Here is a 24369-nt window from a genome sequence, read left to right as displayed (position 1 = left end):
AGCGCTAGCCAGTTGCTTCTTCTTATTAATTATTATTCTTATTATTATTATTTTAAATTGTGGTAAAATAAACATAACATAAAATTTGCCATCTTAACCATTTTTAAGTATACGGTTCAGTGGGTTAAGTACAATCACGTTATACAACCATCACCACTATCCACCCACAAAACTCTTTTCATTATATAAAACTGGAACTCTGTGTCCATTAAACAATAACTCCCCAGTCCCCTTCCCCCCAGGCCCTGGAAATCACCATTCTATTTCTGTCTCTATGAATTTGACTAAGTACATCATATAAGTAGAATCATACAGTGTTTGTCCTTTTGTGACTGGCTTATTTCACTTAGCATAATGTCCTCAAGCTTTGTCCAAGTTGTAGCATGTGCCAGAATGTCCTTCCTTCTTAAGGCTGAACGATATGCCATCATATGTATATGACATATTTTGTTTCTCATCATCCATCTGGAGGTGGGGGTTGCTTGCACATTTTAGCTATTATAAATAGTGTTGCTGTGAGCACGGGTGTACCAATGGCTTTGTAAAACCTTCTAATAGAGAGGCATGTCGAACTTTTATTAGCTGTATAGTATTCTAGACTATGATGTGGTAATTTAAGTATAATCCTATTATCAATAAATTTTTAACCTAACAGATTTTAAATATCTTAATATTTAAATAGATTTTAATATATTTATATATTTAACCTAATAGATTTTAAATATTTAATAGATCTTAAGATATATTTTTAATATCTTTTGTTATTTAAAATACTAGGTTTTACCTAACATAATACTGTCTAAGTCCATCCATGTTGTCACAAATGGTAAGGTTTCATTCTTTTTTATGGCCAAGTAAAATTCCATTGTATATACAGAGGGTGCCAACAAAATGGATACACATTTCCAGAGATGGTCAACATTGCACAAACAGTAGTTCACAGTAATCAGAAGTATCTGGACACTGACGGTAACCTCACTTTGAGCACCTCTTGTAATTGCAGAAGTCAAATGTGACTTGTATTCATCTTTTGTTATCAGTATATATTATTACAATTTTAATAGTTGTTTTTTTTTCCTTTCTTGAAGTGTGCATATGTTTTTTTGGCATCCTGTGTATGTACCACTTCTTCTTTATCCAGTCATCTATCAATGGACATCTAGGTTGCTTCCAGATCTTGTCTGTTGTAAATAATGCTGCAGTGAACATAAGCATACATATATCTTTTTGAATTAGTGTTTCCAACTTTTTTCAGATAATTAACCATAAGTGGGATTGCTGGATCATATGGTAGTTCTATTTTTAATTTTTTCAGGAACTTCCATATTGTGATATAAGTCAGAGAAAGGCAAATACCATATGATTTTACTCATATATGGAATCTTATAAAACAAAATAAACAAAATAGAAACAAATTCATAGATGCAGAGAACAAACTGATGGTTGCCAGGTGGGAGGGACCTGGGGTGTGGGGTGCTGGGTAAAAAGATGACAGAAGTAAGAAGTACAAATTGGGAGTTACAGAATAGTCACAGGGATATAAAGTACAGCATAGGGAATACAGTCAATAGCTGTACAGTCAATAACATGGTTTGACATGACTAGGATGGCAGTCCAGTGTAGGCAGTTGCTGGCTTGGGAATGTGGTGTGTGTAGTTAGCCACTCACTGATTTAGGGACTTCAGGAGGAGATCGGGAGGGTTTGGAGACAGTTACGTTCAGTTTTGAAAGCCCTTGGGACATCCAAGTGCCTGTGACCAGCCCGCAGTTGGATACCTGAGTCTTCAGCTGGGTGCTAGGGTCATGGATTTGGAAGCCATAGGTCTGCTCAGGAACAGTAGTTCTGCCAGCTGCGACAACTGTCAGTGACGGCTTTGAAATTTAGCAGTTGTCAGTAAATTAGTGACTTTTATCTCAGTACAAGGTTTTAAGATTTGAAATAATACTCCGTTTTCTTTTGTTTGGTGTATGCCGGGGCAGGCTGCAAGGGACACATTTCTCTGATCATTCAGTTTTTTGAAATCAGCATTTATGGAATTTTAACTTCTTGGCTTCCAAGTGAACTTGCAAAATATAAAGCAATAAGTAAGGTTAACTTGTTCTCGGGACTATTTTTTTTTTCAATGAGTTAATGAAAGTAAGTGTGGGTACCAGGAGAAAACAACTGCCTGCCGGCCCCCCACCCCACCCCAGCCTCAGTGTGGGTGGGTCCTTGAATCCTTTGTTTCCTCTCTGGCAGCACATTAAAGGAGTTTGAGCAGATGCCCAGACACTTGACCGATGAGCTCCACCTGTTCTCCCTGGAGGACCTGGTCAGGGTTAAGAAAGGGCTGCTGGTGTCTTCTCTTAAGGATGTTCTGAAAGCTTCCCTGGAGCATGTGGCCTGCTGTGAGGTGAGGTTCGCAGGGGGTAGGTGTGTCCCTGAGCTCTCCTTTATGCATCAGGGCCTGTTTTGGGTGCTCTGCACTTTTCATGATTTAACCCTCACAGACCCTGAGGGAAGTGCTGACAATACTATTTCCAGATGGGAAAAATGTTCACAGCTGTTAAGCAGCAGGGCTGGGATGTAAGCCTGGGCCATGTGTCTTGGTCGGGGTGCCCAGCCCTGCTCAGGGCCTCCCTGCACCCCCATCTGCCCTAATACAGCCACTTGGACTCAGGATCCCCATGGAACAGGAGCTCTTTGTCTCTAGGGACTGAAGAATTGTAGTGTAGTTATCAGAAACAAAATTAGCTCGTTTAAGAATACATGTTGAAAATCATTGTCTTCTTCTCATGCCTCAGTCCACCTTGATATGAAATCTCTCCATGTGAAACGAATATACATTTATTGTTCTGATCCATTTACTGCAGCAGAATATAACATTCTGTTCCTTCTAGAGGCTGGCATCATAGACTTTTAAAAATTGATGCTTATAAAGTTCTGTAAAAGTGGTGACTCAGATTCTCCATCAAAAGAAACATTACCAATGAGGATTTTAACTTTTTGACTCCTCCTCTTACAGCTGTGTCAAGGAAAGGGGTACATTTGTGAATTTTGCCGGAGTATGGCTGTCATTTTCCCATTTCAAACTGCCACGTGTAGAAGATGTTCAGGTATCTTAATAAATTAATAACGTAAAGTTAATAGCTTAATAACTTAAGTGCAAAGTTAACATAAATTTAATAATTTAAGCACAAAATTAACTTAAGCTTAATAGCATTTCTTTAAGTTATAATGACACTGATATGTGCTATTTGTTGGATTAGAGCTAATAAAATTTTGGGCACATAGCAAGGAGTATTTGCGTACAGCAGGGATGAAGGGTGATGTCTGCTGGTACTGGGTTTGGAGGGAGGAGGTAGTCCCTGTTTTGCCCGTGCCCCAGTTCTTCTACACCAGGGTGTACACCAGGGTGAGCTGCATCCAGCTGCATCCTCAGGGTTTTATATTTGGATGTGTACTAATAATCGTGCCCAAGGCTGGAGTGTTGTCTCTGGCTTCTTTGCAATACAGTGGCAGAGTTGAATAGTTGTTATGCAGACCATATGGCCTCCAGGGCCTAAAATATTTACTATCTAGCTCTGCTGTATTAGTGTCCGAGGAAATCCTGTGCTCTCTGAACTGTTTCATGGAAAAGATCTCTGGGTGTGAGCGGGCCCTCCTCTTAGACCACTAAAGTGTTGCCTCCCCTAACTCATTAAGCAGTGTTACAGGATGGGTTCCACAGCAGAGATTTGCATGCAGAAAGTTCCTTGGGGTATGTATTTAGTCTCAACACCCATGGGGTGTGAAGACAGCAGGATCTGGCAGGAGAGGTGGAACTGTGGTTTGGTTGCAGTGAAGGCTCAGCACATCTCACAGGGAGCTCTGAAGCCAGAATGGCTTTAGCATTGTCCCAAATGGTGGACAAGGGGCCAGCCAAGTCTTTAAACCCCTCATTAACCAATCACCTGATGCAGTCGGGTGCCAGCAGGGGGACATGACCTTGAGTGAGGCAGCTTTCTCCAGTTAGGGCCATTACCAGAGAAGGGACATGGCCTCCTGACCCATTGGCCACCAATACTCTCAGCAGCTGGGGGAATGGCCCTTGGGCAGATCTCAGGGACACTGGCATCCACTCATCAGGCTCTGTGAGCCTCATGTTCATGACCTATTAGAGACTTTATAAACCCTCTGAGTATCAAACTGCCTGATTTCTTTCTGGAAGACTGTGGTTTCTGTTCTCAGACCCTCTTTCTCCTCAGGAAGGGGATAAGTGGTCTGTATGTACGTGAGAAAACAAGATAGGTCCTTTACTAACGGCTGTCCTCCTTGCAGCTTGCAGAGCTTGCTTTCACAAGCAGTGTTTCCAGTCTGCCGAGTGCCCCCGGTGTGCAAGGATCACAGCTAGGAGACATTTGGCAAGTTTGCCCTCCGCAGCGACCTGATGCCCCTAAGTACTGTAAAAAAGACTGTTCAGCACGCTTTATGACAACACCGATTTGTGTCTGTTATTGATACCATTGTTTTAGATAATCGACTACTGTATATTAAGAAGGAAAATGGCCAATATTCTCTTTATTATGTATTTAATATTTTAAAAGAATGCAGATTCTTTGTTATTAAGCATAGGGTTGTAATTGGTGGTTTTGTTTACAAATGTTCGGTGTTTTTGCTGCTACTGTTTTTTTTAAGAGTTTTGTTTTGATACTTATATTGTATTTGAATAGTTGTGTTTAATGTTTAACTAATGTTGGAACCTATTTTTTTATGAATTGTAACTGATAAGGTGAATTGCCCAGTTCCTCTTCCTGTAAAGGTTGTTCTGTGAAACAGATTGGTACTTTTGTTGAAGAAAAATGCAGCCAAAAATCTCTTTGCTCAGCTTTTATTTTCAGCTTAAATGCCATTTTGTAATTGTATCAGTCTTATAGATTTACTTATTCCAGGATTTGTATAGAGAATGAATACACGTTACTTTCACAGTGCATTATTCAAGCTGAGTTTCAGCGGCTTAGCCATGTGTGGAGGTGCCATTCGAAGCAGTTGTCTCTAGATGGCGCCCATCAAACCTGTATTTGTCATGTTTGTTCCACACCCTCAGTCAAGGGATGCATGGGTGAGTAGAACCTCATCCTTGCCCTTTAGGGATTTTTGTCTTGTACGTGTAAAATTGAACATAAAGTATTTGAAGACTTAAATAATCTGTGAGAAAATACTGTTCATAACAATGTGATTCTAGCAATAACATTAAAATCATAGACATCAATTAGCAAGTTGAGATGAATCACTAAACCTTTATGAATTCCTTTTTCCTAATATTTCTTAGATACTTTCTACAAACATATGAGCCTATTGTTTTCTCTACCTCATATATACTTTCTCGTACTTGAGAAAGGGCTCTGGGGGTCGGTCCCTCCCTGGCACATGTTCAGTCTGGAGTATGGGTGTCATATCCCCCAGGATTCACATGCCCTAACTAAACCTACTTTGAATGAACTTCTCAAACAGCATAGGCCAGCAGTACAGTGGTACAGGTTGTCCCCTAACCCCATCCAGTCCTGTGTGTGTGTGTGTGTGTGTGTGTGTGTGTGTAATTCAGTTGGATCATATTGAGCACATGAAAGAAATGAGTGTCTTCTCATCCTGTCATTGTTTTTCCATCGCAATGTCTCTGCCAAAGGTGTGTGCCATTTGTTATTTAAGCCATGTCTCTTTTAAATAGAAATGCAGTCACATGGGATAAGATAAGTAAAATCAAAATTAAAACAATGTTTTATTCTTATCCATTATTTACCCATAGCTTTCGTTCCCTTTTAGAAATCCAGGGTCAGAGTGGTATGTTGACATTCCATATGACAGCTCTGAGGTTGATGTCAATATGTCCATTGTACAGGTAAAGAAACTGAGGCTTAGAGAAGAGAAAAAACTCACCTATGTCCCCATGAGTGGTACATGGTAGAGCTCTGGGATTGCATTTGAGTCTGCATGCCTCCAAAGCCCATATGCCTACCCTTACTTCTGTGGTATCTTTTTGAGATAATACGAGCATCTGTGGTATCTTCTTGAGATGATATGAGCAAAACCACCTTTAACCCGTGAGTGCTGCTCTAACCTAAGTCAGCGGCATTGGGCTGAGTGCTCTGTCACGGGGCCTTGCGTTGACTTGAGAAAGTTGCTTTGCTTGAAGGTCTCTGTTTCAGGTGCTGTGTTTGTAAGGCACTGGTGAGTGTGTGCGTGACACATTTTTGATGTTGAGGAAGAGTGCACAGCAGCTGCCAGGAAATGATGCTTTTGTTTTTTTATTTTGAGGAAGAATGAGGCAATTTAAATAAAACCTCTGGTTATCTGGCAGAGACAGGGTTCTTCCCCACCCTCCCAGCAAGGTGCCTGTTAGAACAGAGAAGTGGCCTCAGCCCACAGGCAACACCCTGTAGGGAAAGGAAGTAATGACTTGTGACGCGTATTGCTCTTTGATGGAATTTACTCCTTGTATGGTTTTTCCATACAACTCTTCCTTGGCTGCCAGAAGGAAAAGGGAGACTTGGTCTTTCTCATCAGACCATCACCCTCCATGAGGCATCAAGTTGCAGTGCTGTGATCCCAATGATTAATTTTCTGCCTTTATAACAGTTCACTTGGAAAATTCCAGTGACATGTCCTTTACAGTCGTGATTCTCAGCTGCAGGTAGGGAATTATACCAAAGGACATTCTGATGTGTTGACGTGGGTGAGAATTATTGGATTGATTTTCAGGTCTGCCACTTCCTACCTGTCTGACTCTGGACAAGCTACTTAAATGATCTGATCCTCTGCTTGTAAAATAGGGGATAATAAATATATGCAATTGATAAGAAGACTAGAAATGAAAATGAAGCACCCATTAGAAAGCTTGGTACAAGTAGGGGCCCAATAAGTAGTAATAATTAGGTCTAGACAAATGAAAAACTGACTTATGCCATCTATTTTCTTTATCTTTGTATAAGTTACTCTCTGAATCTCAGTTTAATATGAGGATTAGAACAATACCTACTATTATGGATTGAATTGTGTCTCCCCAAAATGTATGTTGAAGTTCTAAGTCCAGTTACCTGATTTATGTGACCTTATTTGGAAATAGTCTTTGAATATGTAATTAAGTTAAGATGAGGTCATACTGGATTAGGGTGGACCCAGATCCAATGACTAGTATTCTTATAAGAAGAGAGGAATTTGGGCAGAGATACAGACACAGAAATCAGGAAGAATACCACGTGGAGGAGGCAGAGATGAGGGTGATGCCTCTCCAACACTGGAGAGCTGAGGTGAAAGAGGCGTTAGTGTTCCGTTTCTAATGCTCTCTGTTTTGGGATCTCTATATAGACACTCACAAATCTATAGATGGTGTGGGTTTTTATTTTGTTGTCTTTGAAAGTCCATTTTCTGTGTCTTGATGCCTGAAGGTAAGAGATCCAATATGTGATAAATGCCTCTCACATGCCAGGAACTGTGCCTGTTCTTTTACACATGCTATTTACCATATTTTGCCATGTATAATGTGCACTTTTTGCCCAAATTTGTGAGGGAAAAATAAGGATGCACATTATACATGTGTAGTACTAATTCCATATCTATATAAATGTTTTTAATTCTTTTATTTATGCTTATAAGTTAAAAGTGTAACTCTAGAAATCAATGATGTGTAACTCTAGAAATCAAAATAACACCCTGGAATATGATAATCGGTTTTGTTGCATTTACGGCTTTGCAACGACAGGTGTCAAGAGATAGCCATGGATTCGGAAGGTGGTGGTTTGAAGCATGGTGGAAGGGTGTGGGAGATGCTGCTGTTACCTCACATTAAAAAGCAGATAAATTCATCTTGATTTTCAGAGGTAATATAAATTGAGATATGTCTTCAAAGAAATCTCAAGTAAGACATTGATAGTGAGCATTAAGAAGGCCCTTCCCTTCCTTTGCACAGGGTTGGGTTGGGATTGGTGCTGGTCAATGAGGACACCTGTACCTGCCCCACGCTGGCCCAATTCACGGGCATCTGCATAGAATGGGATGGATTCTAACCTAATAGTGCCTCCCCATCCCAGCTTCATATGGAGGACCTCAGAGGGTGAGAAGCTGTTAAATAGAGAGTGTTGAGATATCCTGTGAAATGACTATGGGCAAACCACTTTTGTTGCCCTCAGCAGTAGGTGTTTAGATTGTACAGTCCTAGAAGATTGGGAGCCAGTTGAGAACAGAATTCCATTTTTAAACCAAGTCTGAGGAATCACTGGAACATGATCAGGCAGAAGGAAGATCCATTACAGAGGCCTTGATGAAGATAACTGGAATATCTGTCGAAGTATAGACTCCAGCTGGTGCCAGGCATGAACTCTGCATTCAAGGATCATTTCTGTGAATTGTTGGCTGATTCCTACCCTCCCCTGGCCCAACTCGGCCTCACTCATCTCACCCAATTCCTAGCCTGTGGGAAGGACACTAAGGATACTGAGTAGCTGGAAGTTGAGCCTGGGGTTGGGGGGAAGCCCCAAAAGATAAAGGAGGCTGTGAGGCCATCTAAAAAGGTAGCATTGTTAAGGGGACACACCTGAGAGGTTTGAGCTGATAGTGAGCCCTCTGTGGGAAAGCATGGCAGTCACCTAAGGATGAGCGTCTGGGGAAAAACAGGTACCAGAGCTCCTCAGTTGGAATAGGGATCAATGAGGGGGAGGAGGTGGTGGAGAAGAAGACCTTGGTTCACCTTCAGTGGCTAAAGAAGTGAAGGGAGGAGAAATGTAGGAGGGACCAGTGTCAAAGTCTCTGAGAGAGTTTTAAGAACAGAGAAGAAGGATCAAAGGCTGCAAAGAGTTCTGAGAGATGTTTCCAGAAGAATAATGAGATAGAAAGAGATATCAGAGTTTCAGGAGAGAGAGAGATTAGGCACGTGCAGTATGTTGAAAAATGAGAAAGAGGCAGGAAGGGGAAAGGCCCACCGCTAACATTTGCAGAGCCTATACGAGAAAACAAATGCAGGCCTACATACTACATAGCTCAATATTTAAAAATTAAAATACGTGTTATGCTCCTACTGTGATGAATATACCCTCATCAGGACCCAGGAGGGCAGGTTTGAATTTCAAATTCTCAGAGCCCTTGCCACTCTGCTCAGGAATATGATGGCTCAGGGATAGCTGGAGAAGGGCTGAGGCTGGCCCCCTTCCTCTTGCCGCCTCTGGCTCCATCGCACAAGCAGCTACCCTAGGCTGCTCCTTCGTCTTAGGGGGATAGCACAGTTCACCGTTAGGAAATTGAACCAAGAAGAAGGTCCTAAGCAGCCCCAGTCAGCGACCTGGGGCACTGGGCAGGGAGCTCAGGAATACTCAGAGCACTGTCTAAAGGGAGGGATGAGGTTCTGGGATGGGTACGTCCCCTTGATTTTGTCCCATTGCCAGTGGGGAAGGATACAGCCTGAGGAAGGCAACAGCAGGGCCTGAGTTCTAGGATCATAGAGTACACTTACCCCAATCGGGGTGTAGGAAGAGCAGGAGCATAAAGGCAGGAACACAGAAGAATGAGGGTAAGGGGGCCGCCCCGGGACAAGACATGCCTGGAGGCTCAGGCAGACACCTGAAAAAGTGCATAGAAAAGTACAGGATCTGCCTTAACTCTGTGATCAGTCTCAGAATCTCAGTCCGCTGAGCTAGCAGAGCCGCCCCTAATTGTGTGAGGAAGTGCATGAGCTTGTTCTCAGTTTTACGCTGATGTTTTCCAGTTGTGCTTGCTGTCTGCCTACTGTGACATCTCTCATAGGAGCCTTATTTCAGTTTTTAGTGTGAGAAAGGAAGCTACAATTCCTCTTTTCAAGCCAGTTGGGGCATTATTTATTTAAAGATAGAGGTTCTTAAATGATTGTTTTAAGGAAGCATGCTTATAAAGGATGTTGACAAATGAGATGAGGCAATTCTCTACTTCTTTCTCCTTTGGAGATGACTTCAGAAGCCTCCTGTATATGGTGTCTGGCTGATGTTAAACCAGCTGAGTGAGACCTAGTGGTGGGGACTGAAGTCCCAAACTCTTTGGCATGTCTACAATGTTCTTGCAGCGAGATGAGGAAGCTGTCTGGATGCATTAGGTCACCAGTCCTGGCTTCCAGAAACATGGGTCTGTAAACCAGCCTTCCACCCACAGAGCTCTCCTGCCGGCACCCCAGGCAGAGAAAGAAAAACGTCTAATTGCTTATTTGAGAAGCATCCCCTTCTGCCTCCTCCTGACCCCCGTCACATTGTTCTCATACCATTCACTTTAAACAAATTTCAACATTAGAAACAAATTAACGAAGCCATTTCAATAGGCCACTTATTGAGCAAGTACTGTTGCCAGACACATAAGGATATCTCTGGGTAAGTGCTTGACTGTTGACTCCAGTTATCCAGACCTGAACTCTTTGCCCTGTACTCTGCTCATTATGAACTCCACAAAAGTCAAACAAGAGCACTTTGACTCACCACTGTAGGAGGAAGGTTCTGGGGACAGCTTTTCTATCAATAGCCAGTAGAAAATGGCTTCCTAGTAGCTGGTGGACAAACTTGATTCCATCAAGTTAACGCACAGTGGTTTCCATTAACCACAGGCCTGTAAGAAAACCAAGAAGTGTGTGTTTACAGCTTATAGCATGTCCACCAACATTTGGTTCTCCTTCATGGGCACACAGTTGAACTATATGTCCTCGTCCCCTTGCATCTGGGTGAACCCATGTGACTGAAGGGTGGCTGATGTAATACAAGTGGAAGTGATGCATATTACTTCCAGTTTGGCTTTAAAGTAGCCTGCTTGACCTTCTTTCTCTCATTTTTTTCTGCTTGTGTGCAAGTGAAGGACTACGCGACAGAAGAGCTACATGATGGAAAAAGCCCAGATCCCTCAGTTATTGTTTAAAAAAGAGCTACTCAGAATTGTGGCACCTGCATTGCACTTTGCACGATTTATTTTGTTAAGTTCCTGAGTTTTTGTTGTGCATGTGAACAGCAGCATGACTTAACCTAGCCGTCCCTGACTGATACAGGACGTCCTGATGTCTGTTGTCAAGTGGATGAGCAAGTGGGGGAAGGACTTGTCACACAGATGGCAAAAGCCATTCTATCTCTAAGTTATGCAGTATTATCTAGTATCCCTTATATTAAAATATAAATGCATGAGCAGAGGGAAAAAATTCGGTGACTTCACATTGATCTCTTGTGGGGACAGAGCCAGGAGTGCAGTTTCCAGGCTCTCAGCCTCACGTGGAAAGGTGCTGGCTCAGGTAGTAAATGACCATCAACTGTGATTGGATGGCCATCAGCTGTGGCTAGTTGGTCGTCAGCTGTAACCAGTGAGCCATTGGCCACTAATATAACTGTCATGGCTTCGCTAGCAGAAAAATGTGCGCTAGCAAGAAGATGGTGGCTGAGCCTGCAAGCAGAGCAGTGAGGGTTGCGAACAGTGTGGCTCCTGCTTCCTGTGACTCCAACCCAGCCGCCAGCGAGAATATAGTGGTATGACTCCCCTCCCTATGGCTCCGTGGGTGTTCCTTTTTGGCCTCACTATGTCCTGCATTCTTGTGTGGGGATTGGGAGCAGAGACCCCGCAGGCCGTCCTGCATGACAAATGGCGCAGCGAGCGGGGTATGGTGCTGGCCAAAGCTCTCCAAAGGGCAGTGGAGCAGTTTGTGCATCCCAGAGAGAGTGGAAGTGCCCTGAGAGCCCTGGCTGAGCCCAGAGAGAGTGGCTGTGCCCTGAGAACACTGGCTGAGCCCAGTAAGTCTGGCTGTGCCCAGAAGGACTGGTGGTGCCCTGAGAAACCCTGGCTGTGTCCAGAGAGACTGGCTGTGTCTAGGATATTGCATTCACCTCCAGGCTCCTCACACAAGGCCCCTCTCGGAAGACGCTTGTGAGATTGTGAGGTGAGACCCTGTAGGGGTGGAGTGTGGGGACAGAGCCAGGGGTGCAGTTTCCAGGTTCTCGGCCTCACATAGAAAGGTGCTGGCTCGGGTAGTAAATGGCCATCAACTGTGATTGGATGGCCATCAGCTGTGGCTAGTTGGCTGTCAGCTGTAACCGGTGAGCCATTGGCCACTAACATAACTGCCATGGCTTCGCTAGCAGAAAATGTGGGCTAGCAAGAAGATGATGGCTGAGCCTGCAAGCAGAGCAGTGAGGGTTGCTAACAGTGTGGCTCCTGCTTCCTGTTTCTCCAACCCAGCCACCAGCGAGAATATAGTGGTATGACTCCCCTACCTCTGGCTCCGTGGGTGTTCCTTTTTGGCCTAGCCATATCCTGCGTTCTTATGTGGGGAGTGGGAGTAGAGACCCTGCAGGCCATCCCGCACGACATCTCTATTTCCACTTCTATGTTCTTTTTCACAGCAACATTTTTGAAAGAACAATCCTTTTTTCTTCATTTCCAAAACTATTTTCTCCCAATGAAATAGTTTGGAATGACTCCCAAAGTTACAGCCTCAGCCCTGAGCTTTTCCTCAGCTCCAGAAGGATGTAGCCTACCAGCCTACTTGCTAGCTACATGAATTTCTCCATCGAATCCAAACACCTAAAAGCCATTGTTGTTTTCTGTTTTCCCTCACTCCCCAGGTCCATCAAAATATTCTGTGAGCTATACCTCCAAAATGTTTTGGTTGACACCTTCTCACCACTACTACGGTTATTGTAACAGTCCACCATCTCTCTCTGGGAATTTCTATTAGGTTGAACCACATGGAACTGCTGCTATTTTATAATATCATCCTAAGCTACAAAATGGCAATCTCATGTGGTTCAGCCTGATCAATAGCCACCTAGCCATTGCCTGCTGCTACACTTGCCCCTCTGCAATCTATTCTCCACACAGCAGGCAGAGCAGTCTTCATAAAAGACATAGAGCAAATCATGTATCTCCCTGGCTGAAACCCTCCAGAGGTTCTGTGTTCCATTTAAAACTAAGTCCAAAATTCTTACCCAGGTCAGTTCCCTGTTGGATTTGACCTCTACCATCTCCTGAACAATTCTACGCTTTCCTCAGTTTGGTACCTTTGAAAACTTCTTGCCCTTTCCATAGTTTCCCTCACTGCATCCTCAAATCGTCCCACACTTTCCTTTGGGCTACAGAGAGTTATAGAGACCCAGGGTTTAGAGTCAGAAAACTATTTGGATCTTTTCACTCCTAATTCTGTGATTTGTGGTAGAGTTCTCAAATGTCTTGAGACTCAGATTCTTTATTTGTAAAATGGTGATAACCTATCTCAGAGGGCTGTTGTGCAGATTAAGTGACGTAAATTATTAAAAGTGCTTAGCACCGTGTACTGTGTATGTAAAATCGGCGTTTATCATGAGGACTTCACACCACTCCACCTGTCCCCATCCATCACCCTGTTGCTTTCTGAATCATCACTTCTCCTGACTTAGCCCGGGTATAATTCACACATCTGAATCACTGTCCTTCCCTCCTTGTCATCTGACCCTATGAGTCTTCTGTAAGAACAATGTCAACATTTCTAAGGGTTTCCCTTACATTAGATAACTTGTCTTTGGCGTGTGAGGGTGATTGTTTTGGCCCATTAGCATGATGAGAACGTAGAGCAGAGAAGTAACAGTCCAAAAACCTACCTTTGAAGTCTCAGACTCTTTCAAGTCACGTGATATTCAACAGAGCCTTTAATCTCTCTGAGTCTTTTTTTCTTTATCTGGAAAATGAGGTATAACACCCACCTTGCAGGATTGTTGTGATAAATAAGATCGTGTAAGTGAACGTGCTGTAATGTAAACCACTATGTACATGTAACTTAGAATAATTACTGTCTTCTGATGCTAATACCCATAAGAACATAACACCTGTGCTTTCCACTCTCAAGGCACATGTAAATTGCTATTTGCTTTCTGGAGGGTCACTTCCCAACCAGTCTTCTTTCCCTGTCAGACCCTGGATTGGCTGTTTCGGCTGAGCTTCCTGCGCCCCATCTTAGCATGAGAGAATTGGTGTGGGTAGTGACAGATTTATTAGAGTTGTCAGATTTAACAAATAAAAATACAGAACACCTCCTACCCAAACCATAAATTTGAGTTTCAGGTAAACAGGATAAGTTTGAAGTATAAGTATGCCCTGTGTAATTTGTATTTTTCTGGCAACCCTGAACCCTGTAGAAAGCCAGGTGGTCACCAGTCCTGTGCTATGGCCATTCGCTGTGACTTGTGAGCTAATGTAACATTTTGACCATGTCCCAGCCAGTCTTCCAGGGCACATGCCATCCTTTGGGCAGTCATTATACCCAGTGGGCTGCTCTTGGTGGCCGTGAGCAACTCAGGGCGCTAATGCTGTGTGGCTCTGCATGGGGCTCTGCTCATATAGGAATAAGACTGACCTTAATTTTCAGCTAATAGAAAATAGTATTGTTTGTATATTCTTATGTTTTAAAGTTTTCTCAGTTTTAATTTCTAAAATGGTAAATATAGTCCACCTAATAAGAAACATGTTTGGGTCTTCAATAATTTTCCTGCGACCATCAAATTCAAGAAAGCAGCTATGGAGAAAAGATAGTGAATTCACGTTTGTTTTTTCCTTTATATTCCCGTTAGTGTTCAGAAAAACATTTCAGGATGCTTGCAAAATGCCTCAGAGTTCTAGCTACTCACCGCAGCTGTCTCTCTCCCATTGGATGGCCTGTTTCATTGACCATTACCCACATTGGTGTTCTGTCCATTTCCAGAAGACATGAAACCCCTGCCTCACAATACACTGTCTGTTCTTTCCCTGTGCCTCCCACCTTCAAATGCAGGGCTGCGTCCCTACCCTGAACGCAGCTCAACTCCTTGGATCAGTTCCCCCGAACCCCTCTATCTCAGTGGGACTTCTTCCCACTTGTCTCCAACTCAACACCGATTACGTTTTCACTGTAGCATTTAACACAGGTTATAGTTAGTTTATTTTGTTCACTTCTGACAACTGCTACCCCCAATAGCACCTAAACAGAGAGCAGAGACCATGCATGTTTCATCCTGTTTCAGTGTAATCTGGCACGTAACAGCTACTCAAAATGTATTGTTGAATGAATGAATCATTTATTAAGGTAAAAATAAGTGAGAAAATTGGGGTGAAGATAAGATGAGAAGATATACTGAGGAGAAGTCAGAATGCAAAATCAAGGGCAAGGTGCTTCACATTTGCTGACGAGAACACAGATTTGGCCCTAAACTTTTTCACAGAAAAGGCAGACAGCAGGACTCTCAGTTATGTGATTCAGGCCCCTGAGATAAAATCAGACATTTTTAGGAAAGGCACCCCTTTTTCTAGTACTCACCCCTGAGAAGTATTTCTCTTGAACGTCCGTCAGAGCCTCAGGAAATCCTAAATCAATATATTAGAGCATAAGTGCAATTTCTGCTCAATGGCAAAGGCACCTCCCTTTTGAAGGACAGCAATATTTGTGTTTGTTGTAATTTTTCTCTAAATAGACAGGTAATGTACTATTATTTCCAATTATAACAGTCATTCATTCTCACTCTAAAAGTCCCAAAAGTATGAAAGTGTATACCTATCTTTTAATCTGCTTTTCTATACCTATGAAAAAAAGGATTATACGATAAATTCTGTTATGTGATGTACTTTCCTCCCTCAATAATACTGGATATCTTTCTGTGCCAATTAACATAGATCCAGATAGTTATTTGAATTCCTGATAATATCCTATTTTGTGGTCCAATTATAATTTATTTCACTAATCTCTTTTGTCTAATTTTTTGCTATTATAAATACCTTAGGATCAATTTTCTTATATCTATGCCTTTATTCATCAGTCTTATTATTTTCTTCTATTTCTTCATTCTTTTATTTCTTTCTAGCTATTCCTTTGGCACCTGTTTAAATTTTTCCCTAAGAGGAAATGGAACTCCTGGGTCAAAGTGTGAGTATAATTAACGTTTTTATAAATGTTGCCAAATTGCCCTCCTAAAATGATTAATCAATTTATATGTGCTCTGGTTGTGCTAGAGAATTTCCATTTCCTGGCAACCTCTTAAACACTATTCTTTTTTTCATTTTATTTTTTACAGCTTCATTGAGGTATAATTGACATGCAATAAACCACGCGTATTTACCACTATTCTTTTAAATCTTTGCTTGATACAGAACATGATGTCTCACTGACTTAATTCGTGTTGCTCTAATTACAAACGAGACTGAACATCTTAGCAGATGTTCATGGGACATTATTATTTTGTGTGTTGCCTGTTTCATTGCCCACTTAATTTTCAGTCTTCTTCTTAAAGATTTATGACACCTCCTTAGATAGAAACTCAGATTTGGACTTGCTATTAAAGCCAAAGTTATAATTAGAATGTCAGTGTACCCCCCACCTGCTTGACTGACATCTGTGCCAAGATCTGCCTTGTTTGGCACTGCAGCATCACTAACCACAAATCAGCAAGGCCCCAAGAGGAAAGATAACACCAGCTGGGGAGGAAGATGCTCTTGGTCACTGTACCAGGTAGGGCTCCACCACAGAAACAGAACCAGTAGCATACGCGCGCGCGCACACACACACACACACATACACACACACACACACATAAACACACACACGTTTGTTTGTTGATTGACTGATTGACTGTGGAATTAGCTTACAGGCTTGTGGGGCTAGCTAGGCAGATCTGAAATCTGTAGGGCAGGCCAGCAGGAAGAGCTGAAACTCTTGGGCAGGAGCTGAAGCTGTGGTCCACAGGTGGAATTTCTTCTTCCTCAAGAAAACCCCAATTGTGCTCTTAAAGCCTTTCACTGAGACTGGATGAGGCTCCCCTGGACAGTCAATGATATAGGATGTCTGATAGAAGATAACACCTGAGCGGCATTTTACAGGTTGAAAATGTTTTCATGTACAAGGTCTCAATGATAACTCATCACAACCCTTATAGGGCGAGAGGCTATTAACTTCATTCTAAACATGAAAGTTCAGAAGCTCAAAGAATTCATACGATATGCCCAATGTATAGCTAGTGGATCATAGATCTAAAAAGCAACAAAACACAAATTATATGCCCAAGGTATTAAAAATGGATATCTATTTTTTACATATCTAGGTCCCGGAAAGAAGGTTCCCTGAGAGAAAACCTGATGGAAAATAAATTGTATATAATTAAGAGTATCCAACTTTAGAGTTTGAAGTGTAATTATTATTCCAACTCTGGAAATACTAAAACACACCTGTTTCCGAGGTCAAGGTGTGCATGCCAACCTTACATTTACGCTACTCAATGTAAGCGTAATCAGAGGCCACTCAATGACTTGTTCCATGATAACAAATTTCTTCAATGACTTGCTCACTTGAGCTCTAGGTAGAGACAAATGACATTTTTAAGCGTCCTCCTACCAGGACTCAGGTGTATAAAAAAATAGATATCCAATATTTTTTATGCCTTGGGGATATAATTTGTGTTTTGTTGCTTGCTAGATCTGTGACCCATTAACCAGTTTCACCCTGTAGGGGTTATGATGAGTTATCATTGAAACCTAGTACCTGAAAACATTTGCAGCCCATAAAATGCCTTTCAAGTTGTCTTCTATCAGATGCCCCATAAACACTAGGGACTGCTCTGATGAGGACATTAGGGAGGTGATTACAATTCATGAAGAGCCATATTTTTGTGGCTTTTATGCCTGAAAGCCCTCTCTGAGTTTCAGCCAGAGAGGAGAAAGCTGAGGTAATCTAGAGGTGTTTGTTTTTAACAACGTGGGTTTGTGGTAGCAGTGAAGCACCCAGAGTATGGCTAACTGTAAGGATGAACATGTGCATGGGTGTGAGTGGGCCTATGGATGGACCCCAGCCCTCCTTTGGTTTAGCCCTATTCTTTTAATGAGGTCCTCTGAGACTCCAACTAGGCCTTCTCGTCCCAAGGAACTTGGCCCCACATTGACATAAGCCAAACTCACCCACTTATAACTATTCTCTCAGCCATCCCAGCTATCCTAACTTATGCTAACAGGTTAATATGTTTTCCCAGGCCTGTCCCAACCTCAGAGCTGGGAGCTGGGAGGACTTAAGCAATAATTCTTTATACTTGTGGCTTTTTCTGTGTCAACAGCACCAGAGCCTATGCTGCCTAGTAAAAGAAACAAAATGACTATTTATTAAGCATCTATTATGTGGTAGAGACTGAAGTTTTTTATTTTATTTTAAAAGGAATGATCAAAAAAGTTCTCTCTGGGGAAGTGACATTGATTCTGAGTGTTAAATAACAAAAAGTAGACAGCAATACAAAGATCCTTTGGCAAAAAAGAATAGCGAATACAAAAGACCCAAGGTGCAAAGAAACCCGCTATGTTCAAAAAACAGAAGGAAGATCATAGCTGGAGGAAGTCAGGGAGAGGTCAGAGAGCAGACAGGAGCTAGATCACATATGATTGCCAAGGCCATGGTAAGAGTCTGGATTTCATTCTGTGTACAACAGGAGGGTATATGAAGGTGAGTAGCGTGCTCTGCTGTACATCTGAAAGTGATCACCCTAGAGAAGGGAGTGTTTAGGGGAACAAATGACAGCTGGGTGATCATTTGGAGGTGGTTCCAGGTCCAGGTGAGAGCTAGTGGTGCCTGGAACTGTGGTAGCAGTGGAGTTGAGTAAAGTTGCTGGTCTACTGTATGGGCATCAGCATTGTGACTAAGAAGACCTCAAAGTTTACTTATGCTGCCATGAGAGGTGAAGGAATCCAGTAAACAAAATTATGTCTTTGGTCATGATCGCAACTAGATACCAAGTCAGCACAGGGGGAGCTTGGTTGAGATTGGTATCTCCTCTCTCAGTTATATGACCATTAACATCATCCAGGAAAGAGAAAAAAGAAAAGCTATCCTCTATCTCCACAGCAGGTGGCCGCACCGATTTGATCTCAACACATCACAAGCCTCAAGCAGAGAAGCACACACATCAAGGCTACCTGAATCACAAGCATTTCAACCTCATCTCTGTGTCTCAACAGAAAGAGAAGCAGTCAATCATTATCATTATCTAGAAAACCACCCTTTAGGAAGGTAGTTGATCAGATTGTAATTTCAATATGTCATTTTCCCATAAGGACGACATGTCACATTTTTTAAAAGGAAAAGTTGTTTTTCCCATCATTACAGAACACCACACTGTACCATGAGTGGTTTCCTGCTAAGTCTACAGTGTCTTTATCATTTTGATGGAGGGGCTCTCAAAGTTCTGTTTTTAGGCCTGGGATGGGGGTAAGTGGGGTACTGGGTAGTAAGTACAAAGGTTAAGCCTCTGGATCCTGACCACTTGGATTTCAAATCTGGCCCTTATATTTACTAGTTCTGCAATCTTGTGCAAATTATTGAACTGTTGTGCCTCAGTTTTCTTATCTGTAAAATGGGCACAATAACAGGACCAGCCACATGAGGTTGTTGTGAAGATTCAATGAGTTTTAAGTATATAGGTTGTAGAACAGTGCTGGCTGTATGGAAAACATGGTACAATGGTTTATGTCATCAACATGGCGTGTGCACTTCAGGGGTAAGAACAGCTTTGCAGAGCACTGAGAGCTCGTGGCCCCAAGCCAGGCGCAGCTGGCCACAGAATACCTCCTTACTTTCCTGAGTAGAATCTAGATGGTCGAAACCCAAAGTTAACATGCGCACTTGCTTCTAGGATGTACTGTACACCAAGCACATGGAGAGGCAGGGTAGGACCTAAATTTGCACCTAATCCAACCTCCCACTCCTGCCGAGTCCTTACTTCAGGATTTGGCCTCTGCTTGAGCACTCTCAGAAATATCTATTATAGGCATCATACAATATCTATGATGCATGTGCTCTCTAAGAACTTCTCTGACCCCCTATCATTTACACCCCAATCCAAATTCCACATTGAAATCAGCCTCTTTTCCCTGAAGAGCCTTGGAATGGGGCAGTAACTGGAAATCTTCCCCATTCCAAGGCTCTTCAGGAAAAAGAGACACAAAATACCCATTTTGGCCCCAAACATTATCATTGTTGGGAAATCCAGAAGGAAAATGGACTCTTTCTGAACTTAGACTCTCCCTTGCTTTTGGTTGAAAAACAAATTCGTTACAGTAGGACTTTGATGCACGAACTGGTCTTTCCCTCAGCGAGTGTCTAAGTGCCCTGGGTTCACTGCTGTATCAACAGGAGAAAAAAAGTACAGTATTTGAATATCTATGAAGAAGCCCCAGTGACGCAGGTGGGGCAGAGGGAGGGCTGTCTCCAGACCCCACCCCCAGGTACCCTGTCACCATCACCAGAAAGAAGCTAGGATAGGGTAGAAGCCCAAAGGGCTAGCGGTCATTTGGAAACATAGCACTTATATGCATCACTCAAGTTTTATGACTGACATGTGCAAGTCACCTCACCTTCTGGGCCTTCATTTCCTCACCTATAAGATGAGCGGAAATGAACTAAAACAGTATTTCCAGAAGTGACTTTCCTGGAACATTGGTCCTTTGAGTTACTCCATAAAGAAAAGCGTTCTATGGTCTAAAGCAGTGATTTGAACCACGGACAATTTTACTCCTCAGGGGACATTTAGCAATGTCTGGAGATTTTTTTGCCTGGTCATGACTTGGGAAGGGGGACTGCCAGTGGCGTCTAGTAGGTAAAAGCCAGAGATGCTGCTAAACATCCTACAACGTACAAGACAGATATATGATTTGGACAAGTTGCTTCAGCCTTGGGTTCCAATTTCCTTTCTTCTAGACTGATAATGACAGCACCACCCATCACACAGGGGTGCTGTAAGGGTTACGGATGTTAATACGGAGGCATTTACTGATGAACATCTGACACTGAGGAAGTCCTCAACTAAATGTTAATCATTATTATCTAAGGTTTTTTTTTTTAAAGGATTTTTATTAAAAATACAGTTAACATACAATATTATATTAGTTTCAGGGGTACACCATAGTTACTCAGCATTTATATACCTAAAGAAGTGATCACCATGATAAGTCCAGCAACCATGTGACCCCGTACCACGCTATCACAATATTATGGACTATATTACCCATGCTGTATATTACAACTCCATGACTTATTTGTTTTATACCTGGAAATTTGAACCTCTTATTCCCCTTCACCTTTCCCCCATTTTTTAACTTTCTAATTACATTTGACATTCAATATTATATTAATTTCATGTGTATAGCATAGTAGTTAGACATTTATATAGTTTAAGAAGTGATCCCCCTGACTACTCTAGTACCCACTTGGCACTATACATAGTTATTACCATATCACTGACTATATTTCCTATGCTTTAATTTATACCGCCATGACTATTTTGTAACTATCAATTGTACCACCCTGCCCCCCAACTCCCCTCCCATCTATCACCCCAACAAATCTAGTACCCATCTGACACCTTACATAGTTATTGCAATATTATTGACTACATCCCTTATGTTATACTCTACATCCTCATAACTACTTTGTAACAACCAATTTGTACTTCTTAATCCCTTCCCCTTTCACCCACACCCCCAAAGCCCCTCCCATCTGGCAACCATCAAAATGTTTTCTGTATCTATGAGTTTGTTTTTATTTTGTATGTTAATTTTTTTCTTTAGATTCCACATATAAGCAAAATCATATTGCGTCTGTCTTTCTCTGTCTTATATACTCCACTCAGCACAACATCTTCCAGGTCCATTCATGCCGCTGCAGATGTCAAAAACCTATTCCCTTCCATGACTGAGCAATATTCTATTGTATATATGTACCACCTCCTCTTTGTCCATTCATCCATCGATGGACACTCAGGCTGCCTCCACACCTTGGTCATTGTAAACAATGCTGCAATGAACATACACATGTCCTCATCACCTCAAAGTAGCGTTTCAGATTTATTCAGATAAATATCCTAAAGTGGGATTACTGGATCCTTCATTGTCTCTTCTTATAGCTTTTGTTTTAAAGTCTATTTTGTCTGATATGAGTGTTGCTACCCAAGGTTTTTTTGTTTTTTTTCATTTCCATTTTCATGAAATATCTTTTTCCATCCCTTTGTTTTCTGTCTGTGTGTGTCTTTCAATCTGAAGTGAGTTTCTTGTAGGCAGCATATGTAAAGGTTTTGTTTTCTTATCCATCTGCCCTCCTATGTCTTTTGATTGGAACATTTAATCCATTTACATTGGAAGTAATTGTTGATAGATATGTAGCTCTTGCCATTTTATTATTCATATTTTCAAATTTTTTTCCAACTTAAAGAGTTCCCTCTAATATTCCTTGTAATAATGGTTTGGTGTGATGAATTTCTTAAGCTTTTTCTTGTCTGGGAAGCTTTTTATCTGTCCTTCGATTTTAAATGATAGCCTTGCTGGGTAGATTAGTTTTGGTTGTAGGTCCTTGCTTTTCATCATGTTGAATATTTTCTGTCAATCCCTTCTGGCCTGCAAAGGTTCTGTTGAGAAATCAGCTGACAGTCTTATTGAAGCTCCCTTATAAGTTACTAACTGTTTTTCTCTTCCTGCTTTTAGGATTCTCTTTTTGTCTTTAACCTTCGCCATTTTAATTTCAATGTGTCTAGGTGTGGGCCTGTTTGGGTTTATCCTGTTTGGGACTGTGCACTTGCTGAAATTGTATGTCTATTTCCTTTGCCAGGTTAGGAAAGTTTTCAGTCATTATTTCTTCAAATATGTTCTCAATCTCTTGTTTTCTCTCTTCTCCTTCTGGTACCCTATGATACAAATGTTGTTATGCTTGATGTTGTCCCAAAGGTGTCTTACACTCTCCTCATCTTTTTTTATTCTTTTTAATTTTTGCTGCTCTGATTGGGTGTTTTATTCTACCTTGTTTTCCAAATCGCTGATTTTATCCTCTGCTTAATCCAGTCTGCAGGTGATTCCTTCTAGTGCATTCTTCATTTCAGTTATTGTATTTTTCACTTCTGACCTGTTCTTTTTTATGGTTTCTGTTTTAGTTTTTGTTTTGTGTTTTTCTTTTTTCATACTTGAAATCTCTTTGTTGAAGTTCTCACTAAGTTCCCTGAGCATCCTTATAACCATGGTTTTGAACTCTGTATCTGGTAGGTTGATTGCCTCTATTTCATTTAGTTCTTTTTCTGGATTTTTCTCCTGTTCTTTCATTTGGGAGGCATCTCTTTGTTTACTCATTTTGGCTGCCTCTCTGTGTTTGTTTCTATGCATTAGGTAGATCTGCTATGTTTCCCAGTCTTGGCTGGGTGGCCTTATTTAGTAGGTGTCCTGTGAGGCCCAGAGGCACAGTATCCCTAGTTACTTGTTCTGGGTGCTCCAGAAGTGTCTCTTGTGTGGATTGTGAGTGCCCTCCTGTTATATTTGAGCCTTGATTGCTAGTGGCACATCAGTAGGTGGGATTGTCCCTTAGACTGATTGGCTGTGGGGTTTGGCCATGTCCACAGCTTATGGGCTGCACTGCAGGAGGCTTACACCCTGAGTGGGATTCACCCCAGTGGGCTCTGGTGTCTGTTGAGACCACTCTTTGTTTGTGCCACTTGTGGGGCTAACTGGGTGGTGCTCTGCAGTGGTCTGAAGTCAACCTCCAAGTATGTTGGTTCTGGGCCTCTTGGGATGAGCTCCAGTGCAGGCCCAGGTCACCTACTACTGGTGACTGGCCGGGGGCTACCTGGTAGGAGCTATAAAATGATCTGCGGTTGTTTGCTGCCTGTGCTAAACCTGGAGACATGTGGGAGAGGCCACACTGGGAACTGAGGACATCTGCCACCAGTACTGGGCCTGGGGTAGCTCCACGAAAAGCCAGGACACCTTGAAGCCTTCTGCTGCCTGCCAGCTCCCTTAAGGTCCAGCCACTAATAAAGCCTCGTGCAATATATGAGTTGGGTGAGGCAGGGTCTGAGGGAGTCACTAGATTGGGAAGAGTTGTGATCACCAAGTTAAGGTAGACTCTGGTTGGTACAAGTTCTGAGCCTGGAGTGACTCAGCAAAAGTCTCAGAGCACACTGAGGCCAGTCACCACCTGCCTAGGGCCTGTGGACTCCAAAAGGAGTTCAATGTGGGAGGGGCTCATTGCTCTTGGAGAAAGTGCCTCCAGCGGTGCACTTGTTGGGTCCCAGCTGAGTCAGCAGGGTGGAGCAGCAGAGCTCACCAGGCCAATCAGATTCAGATTTAGCCCTTGGGGGCAGGCTCAACACTGGAAAGATGGCACCAGCCTGCTGACTGCATGGGAGGAAGACCCTTCACCGGAAAAATGCTAACTGTCCTCCAGTCCTTCCCCTGAAGTCACACACCTCAGTCTGCTCCTCGTACCCCTCGTATGTCTCCAAGGCCCCCCACATCACCATCCCTCCACTGGAGCCCAAGGTGAGTGCCTGTGAGTGAATGAGTCTGTGCGTGGGCCTTTTAAAAGGATGTCTGGGTTTCCTGCAGCATTCTGTCCCTCCCAAACTGTCAGAATCCTCACT

The 24369-nt window shown here is 42.4% G+C and overlaps 1 protein-coding gene across 15 annotated transcripts in view; it reads left to right on the top strand.

The window, feature by feature from the left end:
- Nucleotides 1–4834, top strand: part of RUBCNL (rubicon like autophagy enhancer) — a 36403-nt gene extending 31569 nt beyond the window's left edge. For all 15 annotated transcript variants that reach the window (XM_074329972.2, XM_074329974.2, XM_074329967.2 and 12 more), the window contains 3 exons: nucleotides 2240–2393; nucleotides 3006–3096; nucleotides 4301–4834. In XM_074329972.2, coding sequence (XP_074186073.2) covers nucleotides 2240–2393; nucleotides 3006–3096; nucleotides 4301–4410 — 355 coding nt within the window. In that variant the 3' untranslated portion in view covers nucleotides 4411–4834. The remainder of the gene's footprint in view (nucleotides 1–2239; nucleotides 2394–3005; nucleotides 3097–4300) is intronic.
- Nucleotides 4835–24369: the final 19535 nt, after the last annotated feature.

This window comes from Rhinolophus sinicus, chromosome 16 (assembly GCF_057876585.1).
Source record: "Rhinolophus sinicus isolate RSI-liver-muscle chromosome 16, RSI-T2T, whole genome shotgun sequence".
Classification (NCBI taxonomy): domain Eukaryota; kingdom Metazoa; phylum Chordata; class Mammalia; order Chiroptera; family Rhinolophidae; genus Rhinolophus; species Rhinolophus sinicus.
This window is presented reverse-complemented; position numbering and strand designations above follow the sequence as displayed.